This window comes from Echiichthys vipera (assembly GCF_963691815.1).
Source record: "Echiichthys vipera genome assembly, chromosome: 8".
NCBI classification, from domain to species: Eukaryota; Metazoa; Chordata; class Actinopteri; order Perciformes; family Trachinidae; genus Echiichthys; species Echiichthys vipera.
Genome location: NC_139833.1, coordinates 22,849,325 through 22,866,717, shown reverse-complemented (window position 1 = coordinate 22,866,717; position 17,393 = coordinate 22,849,325). Strand labels below are relative to the sequence as shown.

General features: G+C 39.7%; 1 protein-coding gene across 1 annotated transcript in view; it reads left to right on the top strand.

The window, feature by feature from the left end:
* Positions 1-7,314, top strand: part of LOC310950263 (lysophosphatidylcholine acyltransferase 1) — a 32,324-nt gene extending 25,010 nt beyond the window's left edge. Inside the window, exons 8-14 of the mRNA XM_083917970.1 lie at positions 974-1,028; positions 1,416-1,498; positions 2,781-2,906; positions 3,522-3,675; positions 4,020-4,118; positions 5,170-5,311; positions 5,518-7,314. Of these exons, the coding sequence (XP_083774096.1) occupies positions 974-1,028; positions 1,416-1,498; positions 2,781-2,906; positions 3,522-3,675; positions 4,020-4,118; positions 5,170-5,311; positions 5,518-5,750 (892 nt within the window). The 3' untranslated portion in view covers positions 5,751-7,314. The remainder of the gene's footprint in view (positions 1-973; positions 1,029-1,415; positions 1,499-2,780; positions 2,907-3,521; positions 3,676-4,019; positions 4,119-5,169; positions 5,312-5,517) is intronic.
* Positions 7,315-17,393: the final 10,079 nt, after the last annotated feature.

Below are 17,393 nucleotides of genomic sequence, written 5' to 3'. Positions count from 1 at the left end.
TTCAAAGTTAAACATAAACATTCTAAATGTGTCCAAGTTTGATTCCTGTTGCAGTGAATGTGAACGACTTCAGCTGACAGGAAGTTAATAAGGACCAAGGCCTGTTGCCTAGTAATGGAATTCCACTAAAAAGGTCTATACAGTTATCCTATTCAGAGGGAAATTCCGCTTCTCAGAAGAATTGCCGCTTATCATTTAATCAATCAGCGATCTATAAGATCAAACGACTATCGATTAATGAATTACTAGATAATTTGCATCCCTATTGTATAGCCTATTTTTCTTTTTGCAAAGCAACAAGCTTTTTTCGAATTACTATTTTTATTTTAATAATGATTTTAACTGATTGTATTTAAGGGCGCACTCACACTGTCCATCCGTACCGTGCCCCGGGCTTTAGGGTATTTGTCCCCCTCCCTCTCCCCCCGCAGGCCAGGCCTGTTTGTACTCACACTGCCTGGGCCTTGCATGAATGCTTCTTGCTGCCTATACGTCATTACGCCGTAACACGTCACATGCATTGATTGACGTCATCGCGATGTGTCGCTTTGTTTACAAATCTTTCCATAGACCTCAGAGTTTTTGTGCGTCTTGTCCAACTGTTTTTGAATATTTTCATCCGACCAAAATCAGAACAGCTGTAGGCCTCGTGCTCGTACATGTGCGCACGCTCGCGCTCGTACATGTGCAAATGTGCTTTACAAAAGCCCACCTCTCCAAAACAGGCCATGGACGGCAAGCATGCCGCACCTAGGAGCGGTACGCTTGCACTCACACTGGTCAAACGAACTAAACTTTAGCCGTGAAACGTCCTGGGGCACGGTACGTATGGACAGTGTGAGTGCGCCCTAATATTCAAACGCATTGTATGTTCTCATTGTGAAATGATTTGCACCATGGACACACACACACCCTTAAACCTCTTTGTGTCTGTAACTGTTTATTGTTGTTGATGATGCCCTGTGTTATCCAGGTTTAAAATCTTGTGGCTGACACTGTGCCAGTTGCATAACGAGTTTGTGGTCGAGGTAAGCGTAAAATGATCTCTCAACACTGCATGTATTAATGTCACTGTAGATCATGCCCTGTTTACCCATGATAACTGCGTTTACAGTATTCCAAATTATTGTTTGTGTAATGTGCAATGTTAAAGGAAGCAAGCAATGATTCCATTATGTATTGAATATGTTGTGTATGCAATAGTACAGTAGTACCAGTACAGGCGCTACAGATTTTTTTTCTCTTCTGTATTTTATGAATTCTTAATGTATTGGGTGCATTTTCTTTTCATTTGTTCACAGTAAATGGGAAAAAGTTTTTTGTAAATTGCATACTTATAAAATGTCCTTACACTAAAATAATCTTTAGTGATGTCTAATATTTGGCTATTTAATCATTTCCATCTTTCTCTGCAGTTCCTTCCCATTTACACACCCTCAGAGGAGGAGAAAAAGAACCCTGCTCTCTTTGCTATCAACGTGAGACGTGTCATGGCTAAGTAAGTGAAAATGTATTGTTCATTTTAAATGTGGCGGTTCATGCTTTGAATGTACAAAACAAACCTAAGATACATTTTGTTTTGACTGTCGGAGCAATTAGAAGGAGATAGAGGTCTGAGAAAGCTCATGATTTGCATAGATCTTTCACATAGAGCAACAAGCAAGGGAGGGTCTGTGTTTGCTAGGTTAACAATTATTAGGAGGAGCAGAATGGTTCCATCATTCTATGACCTTGTTCAGACCTGGTATTAACATGCATCTTGGGTGATCCAACCACAAGTGTACAAATGCAGGAGTGAATGCACCCAGGATGCATTGAAGACACTGAGATCCGATTGCTAAGACCAAATTTGGATGTTGTCAGGGTCACTTACGGCCACATTCTTTTAGCAGTGTGTACCTAAATGAACCCTGGGCCACATTGAAGGTTCGCCTACTCAGCTGATGTCCTCTGTGGAAGCATAGTGTTCTCAAATCGTGTAAATTGGCTTTGTCCACAAACTCACAACATTTTTGAAAAGCCCCTAGAGTCACTGTATATTATGACTAGGCACAGAAAACCTAGAAGTCTGGAAGTAAAACCTAGAAGTAAAACTGGGTCCCAGAGTGGCTAGATCTGAAAACGCCCCCTTGTGTTGTCGTCTGACATCATCTGTGGATGCAGATATTTATTGAAAGTAGGCTGTGTGGACAGTAAACTTTTGAAGAACGGGGGTTGGGAAACAAATCGTTGTACGATCTGTGTTGGTGGGGACGAGGCATTGGAGCTTTCCACCTTGGATCAGATCACCCAATATGCATGTTAACGCCAGGACTGAACAGGACCTATGGTTTTGTTCTGAAAAGGGCTAACAGGCTATAAAGGCAAATACAAATTCTATACTGTTTCATGGTGGGTAAATAAGAAAATATATAATATAAACCTTTAAGATTCCTTTAGTTTTAGTAAAATTATAAATATCATCCTGCATTGAGAATAACACCTTAATCATTATTCAACTTCTGTACCACCAAACATCGTTATCCATGGCGACCATCTTATGTAGTGATCAGGTTTTACAGGCTATCCTAACTGCATGTGTTATCATTCACTCCCACACTCTGCGCTTCCCTACTTGAAGCTATGGATGGGAACTGTACGGTTGAAAAAAAAAATCTATACACATTGTTCTCAACATCAAAGTAGCCATATCGGCAACTTCATTGGCCTTTATGAGCCTTCAGCAAAGTTTATATTGATTTGCACATACTGACGTCCTGTCTCCTCTGTGTCATGCTCAGAGCCTTGGGGGTACCCATCACAGACTATTCATTTGAAGACTGCCAGCTGGCCATGGCAGAAGGCCAGTTGAGACTGCCAGTCGACACCTGTCTGCTGGAGTTTGCCAAGCTCGTCAGGAGACTTGGGTGAGTCACTCAAACCTTCCAATGCAATGCTCCCCTCAAAGAGAACCAAGTAAGAGGCAAACAGGTGAGACAGGGGCACGATACTCACCAAACACCACAGGAACCCGGATTCAATTTCTGGCAGCGGTACATTTGGCATGGTTTGCCTTCCAGCAAACACAACTGGTGGTGAGAGTAGTTTGGGATTGTGTCCTTGTTGCTGCACTATTGACCTCCATTGGCTGGTCAGATGACTGGAAAGTATGGCATGTGGAGGGATATAGTGTCATCTCTACTCCTCCTTGGTCCAGTATTGGCAGTGATAAGGACCCCTGACAGTGCAGGGAAGAAGAAAGGAGGAGAGGGATAGAAAACGGGAGGTAATGTTAATGGTTTAGACAAAACACTGCAAACAATTCAATAGAATGCAGCCCGGCAACTATAGTTTCAAAAAATGTAAGAAGAGTTGACTCGGTTACAAGGTACAGTCCGACTTAAAAACTGTGTTTCTGCTGTACTTACTATTGTTTTGATTGTTGTTTCTTTTTGATTATGGCTTCTCTACATTTCCTTGTTAGCACACACTTTTGGAAGAGTTAATAATTAACATAAAGTGTATTCCCCTGGCGGTCCCAGTCTGAAGCCCCGGAACACTGAGAAAGTTCTGCAAGATTATGGGAACAGAGCCAGGAAGCTGGAAGGTCAGAAGCTGGACTTGGACGACTTTGCTCAGTTCCTTGATGTGCCTGTTTCAGAGATGCTGCGAGACATGTTTGCTCTTTTTGACGAGGTAAAGATGATAGCTTTACAGTCTTCCTCAGTGACCAATACCAATAATCATAGAACTAGATATGTGATATGTATTAAGTTAGCAATATGTGCCTCAGTATAGGCCATGAATTAACTCCAAGCTCCTGCTTTTTGAAACTAATCATAGCACCTTGCTTTTCATTTGTGGTACACTTTACATACATTTTTAATATAGTACCAAAACGAAAGGGGTTTTATTTTAGAGTTTTATCTGTTCATGAACTAAACGAAAATCACCTGCAGCTACTTCTGTAAAATAAATAAATAAGTAGTCTTGCTCTGTCTTCATCTTTCGTAATGCAATGTTTTCTTTTGTTTTCCCAGCATGAAGAGAACTGCATGGATATCAGAGAATACGTGATAGCCTTATCTGTCGTATGCAGACCTGCCAAAACTCTGGAAACGATGAAATTGGCCTTCAAGGTATGTTCTGTTTCAAGATTTATGCTTATCTAACCACCAGGCAGAATAGAGTTGTCTGTGTGTTTAGGATTAGCATGACATTTGCTCCTTTAAAATGCCACTTGCTTTAAGTTGTGTCGTGTTTTGAATAATGAAATAATTCTAGCATTCAGAAACACATTTACACCAACCAATCTGTGGGTGACTGCAAACAAATGGCTCAAGTTTGAGTCGTCTTCATGTTTTTAATTGAATTGCTTTTCATATTTCTGAAATTATTTTAAGTTGAGCAAGCTCTGTGACCTCAAGGCTCATGAAAGTCATTGAGTAGAGATGTATTGTTTATAATACCACCATTTATTTCAGAAAAAGGGAACCCACTAAAGGATAATTTCACTGGCTCCTATTTAGGGCTGATTTCAAAAAATAAATAAATACTATCCGATTTAAATCGATCTTGATTTGAATGATTTAATGAATGATTCATAAAAACCCAGAATCGATCTTTCATCCATTGGGCGGCAAGATCTTTTAAAGATCTTTGAGGTTGTAGTGGGCTCCGTTTTAAAGCTAGAGTTAACATATTGGTATCATATGAAAATAGACAACATTTAAGGCATGCCTTTCTAGCAATGCCATGCTATGTTAGGAAGGGGGCTAAAGAACGCTTTAGGCGGAACTTTGGTGAGGGAAAAACTGGCATGGCCATTTTCATGTATGGATGGATGTAAGGCTTTAGGTATATGACAACAACTGATGATTATTTTCATTGTTGATTTAATTGTCGATCATTTTCTAGATTGATTAGTTGTGTGGCACATAAAATGTGGAAGCCAGAAAAAAAACACATTTAAGAAACTGGAATCAGAAAATGTGGCATATTTTTTTTTCTTAGAAAATGAGTTGTCAGCTAATTGATTATTTGACTAACTCTATCTGAATCAAATCGATCCGGGACATCAGTGGCGATACCTGGCCCTCCTCCAAATATGACAAACCAGTCAGAGTGTCATGTCCAAAGACAAAGTGAAACAGATGGCACCCATAATTCTCCTGATTCTATCTTCTCCAGATGTTTGAGGCAGAAGAGGACGGTGCCATCACAGAGATGGAATTGGCAGTTATCCTGAAGACCGCTTTAGGAGTGGCTCACCTCAGCGTGTCACGTCTGTTTACCGCAATCGATCCTGAAGACACAGGAAAGATCACATTTGGTAAGAAACCCATTAAAATAAACCATCCCTGTCCAATGATTTGATTTGAATTTTTCCTAATTGAATCTTTGTTTTTTAACTTTGGAAAGCAATAGATTTAAGAACCAGACCACTTCAGTTTTAAGTGCAGTCGTCTCTGGGCATTTTTTTAGGCCTTTGTCTCATGATGCTTTTGTCTCTGGCGCCCTCCTGTGGTCCTTCCACAGATAAGTTCAGACGCTTTGTGGAGCAGCACCCAGACTTTGCTGAGGAGTACCTCTACACAGAAAATGCAAGCCTCCACAGTGGCCCCTGCCAAGGTCACCAAACAAAGTCCAGCGTGTCTTCCCAAAACCTGCAAGGCACTGCCACCACCAAAACAGCGAACGGCATCTGCCCCGACTTCAGCCCCAAAGACCATGACGGCACAATAGATGGACTCGTCAAGAAACACAACTGAAAGGGTTTAAAAATATAGTGGGAGAAAACAAACACCTCTCCTGGTGAGAGGGTGTTATGTGGGGTCAGAGGGTAGTTCATTACTTGTTGGTTAGTAACTTGTTTGAACAGTAAGGGACTATATTTCAGTAATGACAACTACAAAAATGAAGAAGTTTACGTACCCTTTTTATTAGTGTTGTGTCCATAATTATTTTTAGCTTGGTAACAAGTTTATTTTATTATGAATTCTTTTTTTTCTTCTTTTTTTTTTAGCAAGGATGGTCAAAACGCCAAACAATGGCTGTTTCAGATAACAATGCTTGAATACTTGAAGGGCAAACACTTTTACTGGAGCAAATATTCATTTTCTTTTTGTCTGTTTTTTTTACCTCCAACATAGTGCTAACTGTGCATGTTTTTAACATGAGGGAATCAAGAAAAACAGTTAAGTTAACAAATTTTTAGTGAAATGTGTTGGATTTTCATTTATCTGTAACTATCGGTTTCCTCTCTAATGGTAACTCCTTTTAACTCAAAGTGTGGAATGCATGGGCTCATGTTATTTTGAGCAGTATTGAGGATTATTTATCTAAAGATGGGAGGCCTGAGGGTTCCATTGACAATTGTGACTACTTGAAATGTTTAGCTACAGTAGCCACATTTGAGGTGAACTCAGGTCTCTGTGAGTTGACCGTCATATTTGCTATGAGCCTGTTACATATAAAGTGATATATTTGATTTAGCTCAGGGTTCAGTGACAAAAATGAAAAATTTAACTTGTATGATGTCATCATTTTTGACGCTCACTGGGTTATGTGCATGTCTTATTTTCGTACGACATCAGTACCCTTCTGCCCTGTCATTCTTCATTCACAGATTTCTTTCAGGTTGGCAAATTCAAGTGTCTTTTTTTTATTGTTGAAATCACACAACGTGGACCAAAAATGCAACGGGTGATTTAATGTCACTTGTCTGTCCTTTTCTGTCAGTGGTGTAGTGACTGTAAGGGGGGAATTACAATGTGTGGCCGTTGAAAGCACATTCAGTTAGGTGGCTTTGTTGGGTATTCTAAAGGCGAGGTCATACTACTTCTCTTTCTGTCTTACACTGCAACCTTTTTATTAATTCCTACAGTTTTCTCAGCATATCCTCAGTTTATCTGAAACTCTTACTGTTTATAACCATTGACCCCTGTTTTTATTCACTATTAGTCATGTATTAAACGAGATCCAGGCATCTAATCACATTCAAGGGACCAGTCTGGAATTGGAAAATATCCACCTGTGGTAAAATGTATGCCTTTTGTTTTGTTTTAATGGTTGTTACATTGGCGCACAAATTTTTGTCACTAAATGTGATTTAATTACTTCTTTGGGCATTGACATGCAGCCTGTGGCCATGCAATGTATTTAAAATAGACCTGTGTTTGATTTTTACTATTTAAGATTACAAATTTTATCTCAAGTAGTGCTGCTGTTCATTAGTATTTAATGGACTTTAAATTATTTAGAACACAATTCACTAAATTGATACTGAAAAGAACGTTGTATGACATTTTTTATATACTTTATCCAGTATTCAGTGTTCTTTGTCTGTTTTTAATTCAAGAAACTATCTGAAATTACAATCAACTTATGTATTGGCAACGTTTTCACAAAGGATGATGCTCGTTTCAATCATTTGACCGCAATTAACTTGCTGTTTATCATTCTTCCTTCACGTTAAACAGACAAAATTATCGAAATACTTAAAAACAAAATACAAAATGAAAATTAGCCTAGATTATGCTGCAACTTCTCTCATAATGTACAGTGCTTTACAGCATGTCATTTAATAGCACAACTAATTGTAAAAGGGAATACCTTTCCTGAGCAGATGAAATTAAACATCTGTTTGTAGCCAGTTATACTTGGGATCTCTGTATTCATGGTTTGATTCCGATTTTTTTTTTTAAGAATTTGCAGTTTAATTGTTCTTTGTCTCTTTACATACGTTCATCGTGTCGGTGAGCCTCACATTCCCATCACATTCATGCATACTGTACATGTATTCCCATAATGGCTTCCCGTGAAGTAATATTTCACATCTCCTAAGCCTTTTCAAGATGTATGCTTTTGAAGAGTTCTGATATGTATTTTGAATATTCCAAATGCAGGACATTTTGTGAATTTTTGATATACGTATATGAATGATTTTTATTTTCACTGCCATGACAAAAGATCTGTGATCTTCTCTCCTCTGCAGATTGTATTGATGGTGAAAAATGAGCCACATTTTTGTTTTCCTTTGTATAATATTGCAATTGTTTTGTGCTATATTCCTCCTACACGGTGTAAGTTTTATTGTTGGTATATTATTACTATTATCGGTGAGTTGACCGCTTCGAAACAAAAATGCAGATTTCTTATGGAAACCGATAGCCTTGAATCTATAAAATTTTATGCTAAAAAAGAGAATGTATAGACAATCTTGTCACGATCAGAAGCTACTCAAAGCGCTGATCTCCAGTGGACATTTTTCGAAGAATTCATGGTTTTCAAATGTATGCTTTTTATCCCGTTTGAGACCTCTCTCCATAGACCTTTTTTATGTTTAATGCATGCGGATTGAGATAAGCAAATATGAGTGTGTAAGTGTTGGGCCTTGAGGTGATATCTGCCACCACATGACGGGCCGCATCCCACAAACACTCCACACTGTACGCACACATAAACTAACATATGTTAAATCACAATCTTTTAGTATTTACTCCTTACTACTTTGTCCTTTTTAAATTATGCGTATTTGTGCTTGCACTTTAGATTCTGTTCTTTATTTTTTTAAAGAACCATCACATTGCTGTAAAGCATGTTAAGTTTGTAGGTTACAATATTGTAGCGCAATTTTGGTAATATGAACAGTTTTCACATTCATATATTTGCTGCAATAATGGGAGCACAGAGGAAATTGCAGATCACATTAAAGGAAACTGTTCTTTGTCCCACATTTGTTTTTGTACTGTAAGACAGAGTTAGGTTATTTTAAACATCTTACACATACTTTAGACGTATGTATCTGCCTTGTCTCAGGAATGTGGAACTGTAGCTTGGAACAACTTTGTAAACTTGTAGGACTTGGCAACAATGTACTGATTTGAATGACTAAAAACTGCAACGTGGAATGGTGAAGTATTAAATGTACTCCTAAGTGATGTGATTTTACAGCAGGTGGTTGATTATGCACGAGGGAAAACCTACTGTTTTGTACATAGGTGGTAATCTGATTGTGTATTCAAACTGACACAAAACATGACCTGACACACAATGACATGTATTGAGCCAGCCACAGTAACCTCTCATACAATTAGTTTATTTTCAACAGAAATGTCTTTCTGAAGGTCTAAATTGTATATTTCATCAGCAAGTCAAACATATACATTTATATGTACAGTACTCAATATTTACATTCAGAACAATTTGACATTGGGACTGTATGAAAATACTGGGTGCAATTTTCCCCTTGACACTTGTTACACTTCCTTTTATTTCAAATACCTCTGTAGAGGGGAAATCTCAATTTTGTACTTGATATCAATCAGATAAAATGTAAACCTGCAAGAGATCAACTTGTATTTATGCTACTGCTGCCTGCTTAACAGTTTGTCCAGCAGCGAGCCTAAGACGAAAGACTTGTGTACTCTGACAGAGCGATAGTGTCTTTCTGATGGCTTATTGTCTGTGGACCAAGAAACTGAATTCTGTTTTCTCTGTAGCGTTACTTCCTGTCTTTTTCTATACTCAACAGGTTTTATTTTATTAATGCATTTTGATGATGAAGAGTCATTACTGCAAGCTCATTTGAATTTGTCTGTTCAGGACTGCTATGATATAACTTGTTTATGTGACTCTTGGATTGAATTAAAAAATGAAATGTTAACACACTGTTGTGTCACTGTCACAATTGATGAAACCGTAAGAAAGTTATTCCATTATGCTCCAATTCTGAAGCATGGTCAAAGTAAGTTAAGGAAAGTACAAATGGGCTGTTGATCTTTCAGCTTAAAACCAAAGTTATTCTACATTTTAAGTTTTCACCTTCTTGCTGGATTTTTGTATAAATGTCTCCCTCTTGAGGTAGCATAATGACAGTGCAATTTCATCAGGTGTGTTGGAAGCTGTTCATGTACTGGTAACTCATTTAAATAGCTCTGTTGCACATAATTCATGTTTCAGGAGATTCATAGTGAAAGTGATATTGGCACGAACCTGGCAGCAAGAGTCCACGTCATCAATATCTTTGGACCATTAATACCCTGTTATTAAATGAAATGTCTTTGATATGATGTGGATCTCATTGGGTAAGTTAAGTTGACCATCATCAAAGATGTCCTTTTACTAGGCTTGTGTTTGTTATTGATTGTATGTTGATGTTTATAGATGATTTCAGAAAGTTGTTGCGTGACATTGGGTGTTTTAATGACTGGTTGAAAGATTCCCACTAGCATTGTCATATGTTATTTCTCATTCAATGTGTATTAATCATGTTTTTGCCTGGCAGTTAATGTGTGCTGCTCTCCTGTCTCCCTGCAGGTCTTACTGATTGACAGACTCTGTGGCACCATATTCTGTTTTTTTTTATTATCCGCGCTATAACAGCATAGCTCCATCAGATGGTTGATCCTCCACTTTGGTCCAGACTGAAATGTCTTAACCACTACTGGATGGTTTGTCATCGGATTGTGTACACCCATGCATGGTCCCCAGAGGATGAATCCTAATGACATTGGTGATCACTTTCACCTGAGAAATATCTTCACTGTGTGACTTTTCCTCTAGTACCATAGTTATCACCATTCTTTGTTTAATGACCTAATACCTGCCGAACTAAAAACATTCCCATCACTCAGCTACTTTGTGTTTAGTGCTAGTAAGCAAATGTTAGCATTCTAAACTAAGATGGTCAGCATGTTAGCACTCTTATTGTGAGCATTTTGGGGTCATCTCTATATCCCCTGGGTCCTATTTTCAGGCCTTTTTCCAAAAAAAATGGTCCTATGTTCCCTGGTCGCATAAGCCTGTGCCTTCGCTTACTTAGTAAAGCATTTTGTTAGGGTCTACATAGGCCTATTTGCCGTGGAATTTGGCCCTGATAACAGATCGGTGTATGTAGGACTCATTCTGTGAAAACTAGGGAACATCTGACCCTTTTTTAAAGATGGGGTCCGATATTACCAAGACCAAAAAGAGGGGAACTAAAAGCACTGCTTTGTAGGCTACAGCAAGAAGTTAGCTACGGCCTCTCAGAGAAGCTAACTACAGCCTCTCAGAGAAGCTAGCATGGCTGGTCCCTTAGTCAATTGAAACCAACAATTAATAGGAATTACTTTCATTGCCCTGTGTGCCTATAACGAGGAGTTAGCATGTTAGCATTGTCATTGTCAGCATTTTTGCATACTAGTGTTAGCATCGAGCTAGAAGCACCGCTGTGTATGCTTCAGCCTCTCAGCTAGCATGGCTGGTCCCTTAGTCAGTCAATTGAAACCAACTATTAAGTGTATTATAAGTACTTTCATTGCCAGGTAGGCCTATTATGAGGGCTCAGCTGCTCTTGTATGTAGCTAGGCTACACACAAAGTGAGTGTGGCATTTTCTCATGCAGACAATCTTGTGATGACATTTTTTTAATCAACTATTTTCTCTTGCAGACCTTATCATTCATTCAGAGTCTCCACTGTGTTGCTAAGCAGGTCAAATGGTAGGGGAGAACGGGGTAATGTGAGACATCGGGTAATGTGAGACACCCCTTGTATCTAGGCAACGGAACACATTTGTGGTCATGTGACCATTATGTTTTGAAGCCCCTCCCATTTCCCATTGGCCATGAAGAAAAGGACCTAATTGTGCTGTGGTAAGCATGTTTTTTTCACAAAAATATATTTTTTGCATGTAAAAACCCAATCAACTGTTATGCCAAAGCAAATTGATTCAGGTAGAAACATGTATGTCATATGTAAATAAACTACCAACCATTAGACTTGATTGCTAAGAGAGGTTGTTTTTTCTAAAATGGTGGTGGTGGTGGGGTAAAGTGAGACAAATGCTGTGGGTTAAATTGAGACACTGTCTCACTTTACCCCACCATAAGGCACAATTTAAGTTTATTCTTAAACACATGTTTATATAATATTACATGACATATGTTGTATTTTTAATGTCATAAACATTGTAGAAAAGCCATAATGCCAAGGAAATACACCAGGAAGACAACCTGGGGCAAAACACCCCTTGAAGAGATGGAAAGTGCAGCCTATGAGGTCAAGGAAGGACAGAAGTCCATCAGAGCAGCTGCAAGGGAGAGAAATATTGACAAGTCAAGCCTGCTACGATTCATAAAGAAAAACGAGAAAGGGGAAGTAAAATCAGAAGCCTGGGATGCTGTAGCTGAGGCAAAGAGAATATTAACAGATGAGATGGAGGAGGAGCTTGCCAAACACTTAAAACAACTAGCTGAACAGTTTCATGGTCTTCCTCCAGTTAAGTGCCGTCAACTGGCATTTGAATACGCAGAGAAAAGTAATATCCCTGTCCCTGCCAATTGGACAAAGGCACAAACTGCAGGTAGGCTAGGGTATGCAAGAGATCACATGATTCTGTAGGTTAAGGCCAACTGATCTTGCCACAAAGCTAATTCTTACAATAATGAATTTTCTACTCTAAGTGAAGATTGGTTTGACAGATTCTTAGTACGTCGCCATCTCTCTGTCCGAACTCCAGAGGCAACATCCCTGGGAATGGCTACAGCCTTCAATAAAACTACAGTTGGGGAGTTCTTCGACAATCTGGCTGCAGTGATGGACAGGTGAAAAAATTAATGCTATGAGTAATGTTGCAAACCTGTGAACTGGAAAAAATTAATGGACTGATAAGAAATACAATGTACCTTTAGACCAGTAGTAGCCGACTGATTGCACATACCATTGAATCTAAACTTTCTATTTGATTCAGGTTGTGACAGAGAAAGGAAAAAAGCAAGTTGGTTCTGCCACATCGGCTGAGAGAGGAGAACTGGTGACCGTGGTGTGTGCAGTAAATGCTGCTGGGAATGCCATACCTCCCATGTATGTCTTCCCCAGAGTTAAGTTTAAGGAATGCTTCATGATAGGAGCACCTCCAGGAGCCAAAGGTACCTCCACCAGAACGGGATGGATAAATGAAGACACCTGGGCTGAGTTCCTCGTTCACCTGATACACCACACTAACTACACCCCTGACCGTTCCATGCTGCTAATCCTGGATAATCTTAAAGCTCACATCTCACTTAAGGCAGTGGAAATGGCCAATTGTTCTGCTCACCCTCCCGACCCACACATCCCATCGCATGCAGCCTCTTGACGTGACTGTGTTTGGCCCATTCAAGACCCAATACAGCCGAGCTCTTGATGGGTGGATGAGAACTAACCCTGGCAAAACAGTCTCCATCTACAAGATTGCAGGACTTGTGAATGAGGCCTTCATATCAGCAGTGACACCACGCAACATCACCTCTGGATTTAGGTCCACTGAGATTTTCCCATATAACCGAGAGATTTTCCCTGATGATGCTTTTGCACCATCCATGGTGTCAGACCGGCCAAACCCTGAGCTGCAGCCTGCCCCTGCAGATGATCCGGATCGTCCACCCTCTGCAGATGATCCGGATGGTCCACCCTCTGCAGATGGTCCACCCCCTGCAGATGAACCACCTGCTAAAGATAATTCACTCGCTGATGCAAATCCATCCACTGCTTTCGGTCCACATGATTGTGCCTCGCCTGGATATGTGTCTCCTCGTGAAATCCTACCACTTCCCAAATGTCCCCCCAGAACACAAACCAAACGAAAGCGTTTGAAGACAGCCAACCTAACTGATACTCCTGAGAAGCAGGCAATTGAAAAGGCTTATAAAGAAAGACAGAGGGAAATTGGCAGGGAAAAGGCAAAATGGCAAAGAAAAGGGAAAACCGAAAAAGAAAGCAACCAAAAAGAAAATCGTAGTTAGCAGCTCTGAGGAGAGTGATGACCTTGTCCCACTTGATAATGTGTCTGACGAAGAGAGCTCTGAGGATGAGAGAAATGATCCAGGAAACACAGATTTCTCCGTGGGTGACTTTGCCATAGTTAACTTTGCAACCAAACACAGGAGTGTCCGTTACATTGGCATGGTTGAGAAAGTTGAGGGTGACGAAATACAATTTCTCAGAAGAATCCAGGGAAACACGAAAGTGTGGGAGAGACCCACATTTGCTATAAAGGAAAATGATGTGGCACATGTTCCCAAAAGTTCCTAAAAGGCCTGGAGGAACCACAAGGAGAGAGCAACTCTTCATCTTCCCCTGTAACCTTCAGAGCTGGAATGTAGAGTAGGCCTAGTTTTAGAGTATGACAGTATGCTGATGTTCTAATCCAGGTGGGTTAGTCCTGTGTTCTGAGTCCCAGGCTGTTCTAGCTGGTTCTGATTGCTTCCTCTGCTCTGATGCCCAGATACTAGCTGTCTCTAAGGGTCCTGTGTTCTGACCCCCACACCAGTTCTATCTGTCATTTGAATGTTAATTAAAACATTTTGAATTATATTACGTTGTATTTGATTTTGTATTTTTGAATTACTTTCAAAAAATGTGCTTAATTGTCCAATCCTCATGATTCTGTTACTAGTCTAACATTAGTTCTGGAATGTGTAGTTGTCAAGCTAACTGTCAGGATTCTTACTGCTACAACAAGTGTTGTTATGCTAGTTTCAGAGTTGTAAAAGTCAGTGGATCAGTTTACCTCCAGCTGGTTCACTTTACCCCCTTGATTTCTCTGGTCTGTCTCAGTTTACCCCTAAGCTGGGGTAAAGTGAGACACAAAACCACTTTTTTTAACACAATCATATTTTCTCTGCCCTAAGTCCTAAATACATTCTGATAATTTCCGTCACTAGAAAACATCCTGAATTAATGGGGAATGTGTAAAGTTTACTCATATATCGTTTTAGCTCACTAGGAGGAGAGCAAATGTAAAAAATGTCTCACTTTACCCCACTCTCCCCTAGTCTGTGTTTAGGGTTGGGAGGTTCTAATTGTCTGGAATCTTTAGTTATGGTCATGACGCAATAGACCAATAATGTGCCCTCAGAACTCTTGTCGGTTTCTTCCTTTCGGGAGTAAGCAGACCGTGCTCAGATGCTGTAAGACAGGTAGCCTAGAAGGAAAGCTTGTGGTTCTACACTACTTCACAAAGTACATTTTCTAAGATGCAGAATTAACAGCTTGAACTAGGCAGAAGAGAACTTATATGGAAAATAAATTTCCAGGTCAAAGTGGAACATTGTGGTTTTCAGCTAGGCTTCTCCGTACTTCTGACTATACTTTCAGGATTGTTGAACTCTATGATTTAGCTAGAAGGGAAAGCTTTAGTTATTCATGGTTCTTAAAACGTATTTGCTTTTGTTTAGAAGAAAAATTATTCTTAAAAGCATGATTTGTGCAAAAAAACAATGCATTTGTTTATGCCATTAGTTTTTGCCCTTCCCCTTCATTACCCAGCCCTCTTCTATCCCTCTTCTTCCCCGGCCTCACCCATCTCCTGCCCCCCTCCTCCTCCTCGCCTCTCTTCTCTCTGGGTCTCAGCTGTTGCATTTATGAAAACAAGACACTCGATTATGTTGACCATCAGAAACCTCATACATCCCGCACAGCCTACATCGACCCAACAATTTCTGATATGAGGCCTGAGGCTTGATGGATGATTGCACTTTAGAGGTGTGTGCGTTATGGTGATTGCAGTGATGTTGGTGTTGGGGATTAGTGGACAATTGATCACTGCGATTGGTTTGCAAACAACAAGCTGTCATTCTGGGCACGAGGATCATCAATATGTCCGTGGGGAACGGGCTGATTGGGTTATTTAAAGTCCCAGTTCTGTTTTGGTTGAATTTGAAATGTGAGAGGTCTGGTTGTCAGGGCTGATTGTGTTTAGGCCTGTCGGACATTTCTGGTAGTGAGATTTCTGCCTGTTGACAAGGTGGGTGGGTGGGTCAATGGGGTCTAGAGGGGTGGAGCAAGAAGAGAGGAAAAGAAAAAGGGCAACTGGTGTGGCAAGGACTTTTATGTTTTACAGTTAAATGAACAAGTATATTTAACACAGGATTTAAAGGCCATGTAAACATGTTTTTCTCATTCAGCATATGCCAAAGCTCAGTTTATTTTATTTAGATTGAGACTGTTAAAGCCATTTGTCGAACAGAGATATTAAAGTAAAATTTACATTTTGTATGTATGATTTGTTGGATATGAGCTTCTTTAAAGTTGTATTGCTGTGTGCTTGATTAAAACCAATTGTAGCTACAGCTGGCCCTGGCTTCTGATTGGTTGGGAAGTGGATCAGGTTTGATTGTTTTTAATTGAAGCTAAAGTATGGAGCCTGGAGAACACAGGAGTTGCTGGTCTACCACTGCCTCGATCTGTTAGTTAGTTTGGTGTTTTAAAGGGTTAGGAACTAACAAAGTCACACAACAACTAACCGATTGAGTCAGCACTAGACTAGCAGCTCCTGTGTTCTGTGAGGTATTTTTTAGTCTATGGAGTCTGGTGGCTTTGAGGCGAGCATAGAACGGCTTCGGTTCATCGTGCACAAGCTTAGACAGGGCTGTCTGAGGGTAAAGTGCTGAAGATATTCACAAAAAAAATATAGATTAAATATATAGATATATATTGTTTAAGGTGTCTAGAATGCATTTAGCCGCTGCCCCTGTCCACAGCAGTTCATCGCTTAGCTTCCGTGTCAGAACTCCTTCCTGCTTCTCTAAACTGAGGGCATGCCAACTGCCACCTACTACTGTAGGTAACACACTGACTATGGATAAGTTCCTCATACAACTGGACTTCAAAACAGCTGAACTATCCCTTTAAGATCTCCACTCAAATTAATTAAGATAATCAGTTAAATAAAATGCCTTCATCAAGAGATTATAATCTTGTATCAATTGAGTTAATTAATGTTTGAATTAAAATCCAGAAACAAATGTCATCATTTTGGACCTTTGGATGATTTGTCCCTTGCTGTTTTTAGACAAATATGTATTTATTATATTGGATTTGGGATTAGAATTTCAAAATGCTTATGGTTTTAGGGTAAAAATTAACAAACACTATTCATTTGTGTTTATTTATTGTTTACATCAGTGTCAGTCTTAATTAAAACATGGCACGTCTCAAGATACTCATCTACAGGATTTTAATATATAAAAAAACAGTAACTGGTGCATTTTAACATTCTGTCATATAATGATGAAATCCCAATGATATTTGTGTTATGAATGTGAATGCATAAGCCCATGAGGACTAGATAATACTGAAGCCGCCTATAAGAATCTGCCTCAGCATTTATGTCATTGTGAGAAGGAAGATCCACAATGGTCTTAAATAATAGGGGCCTTAGAATACGGCCCCTATTATGTTCATGTTTGTTTTTATCCCGCAGATTTGAATTTACACAGAAAGAAGACTCACCCCAGACAAATGCTTATATCAGGTGAGGAAAAAAAATGCAATGATGGGAGAGAGAGGAGGAGGAACAGATGAAGCTTGAGTGAGGAGGGAGGAGAGTGACGGTGGTGATGGTGTGTGTGTGTGTGTGTGTGTGTGTGCGTGTGTGTGTGGGGGGGG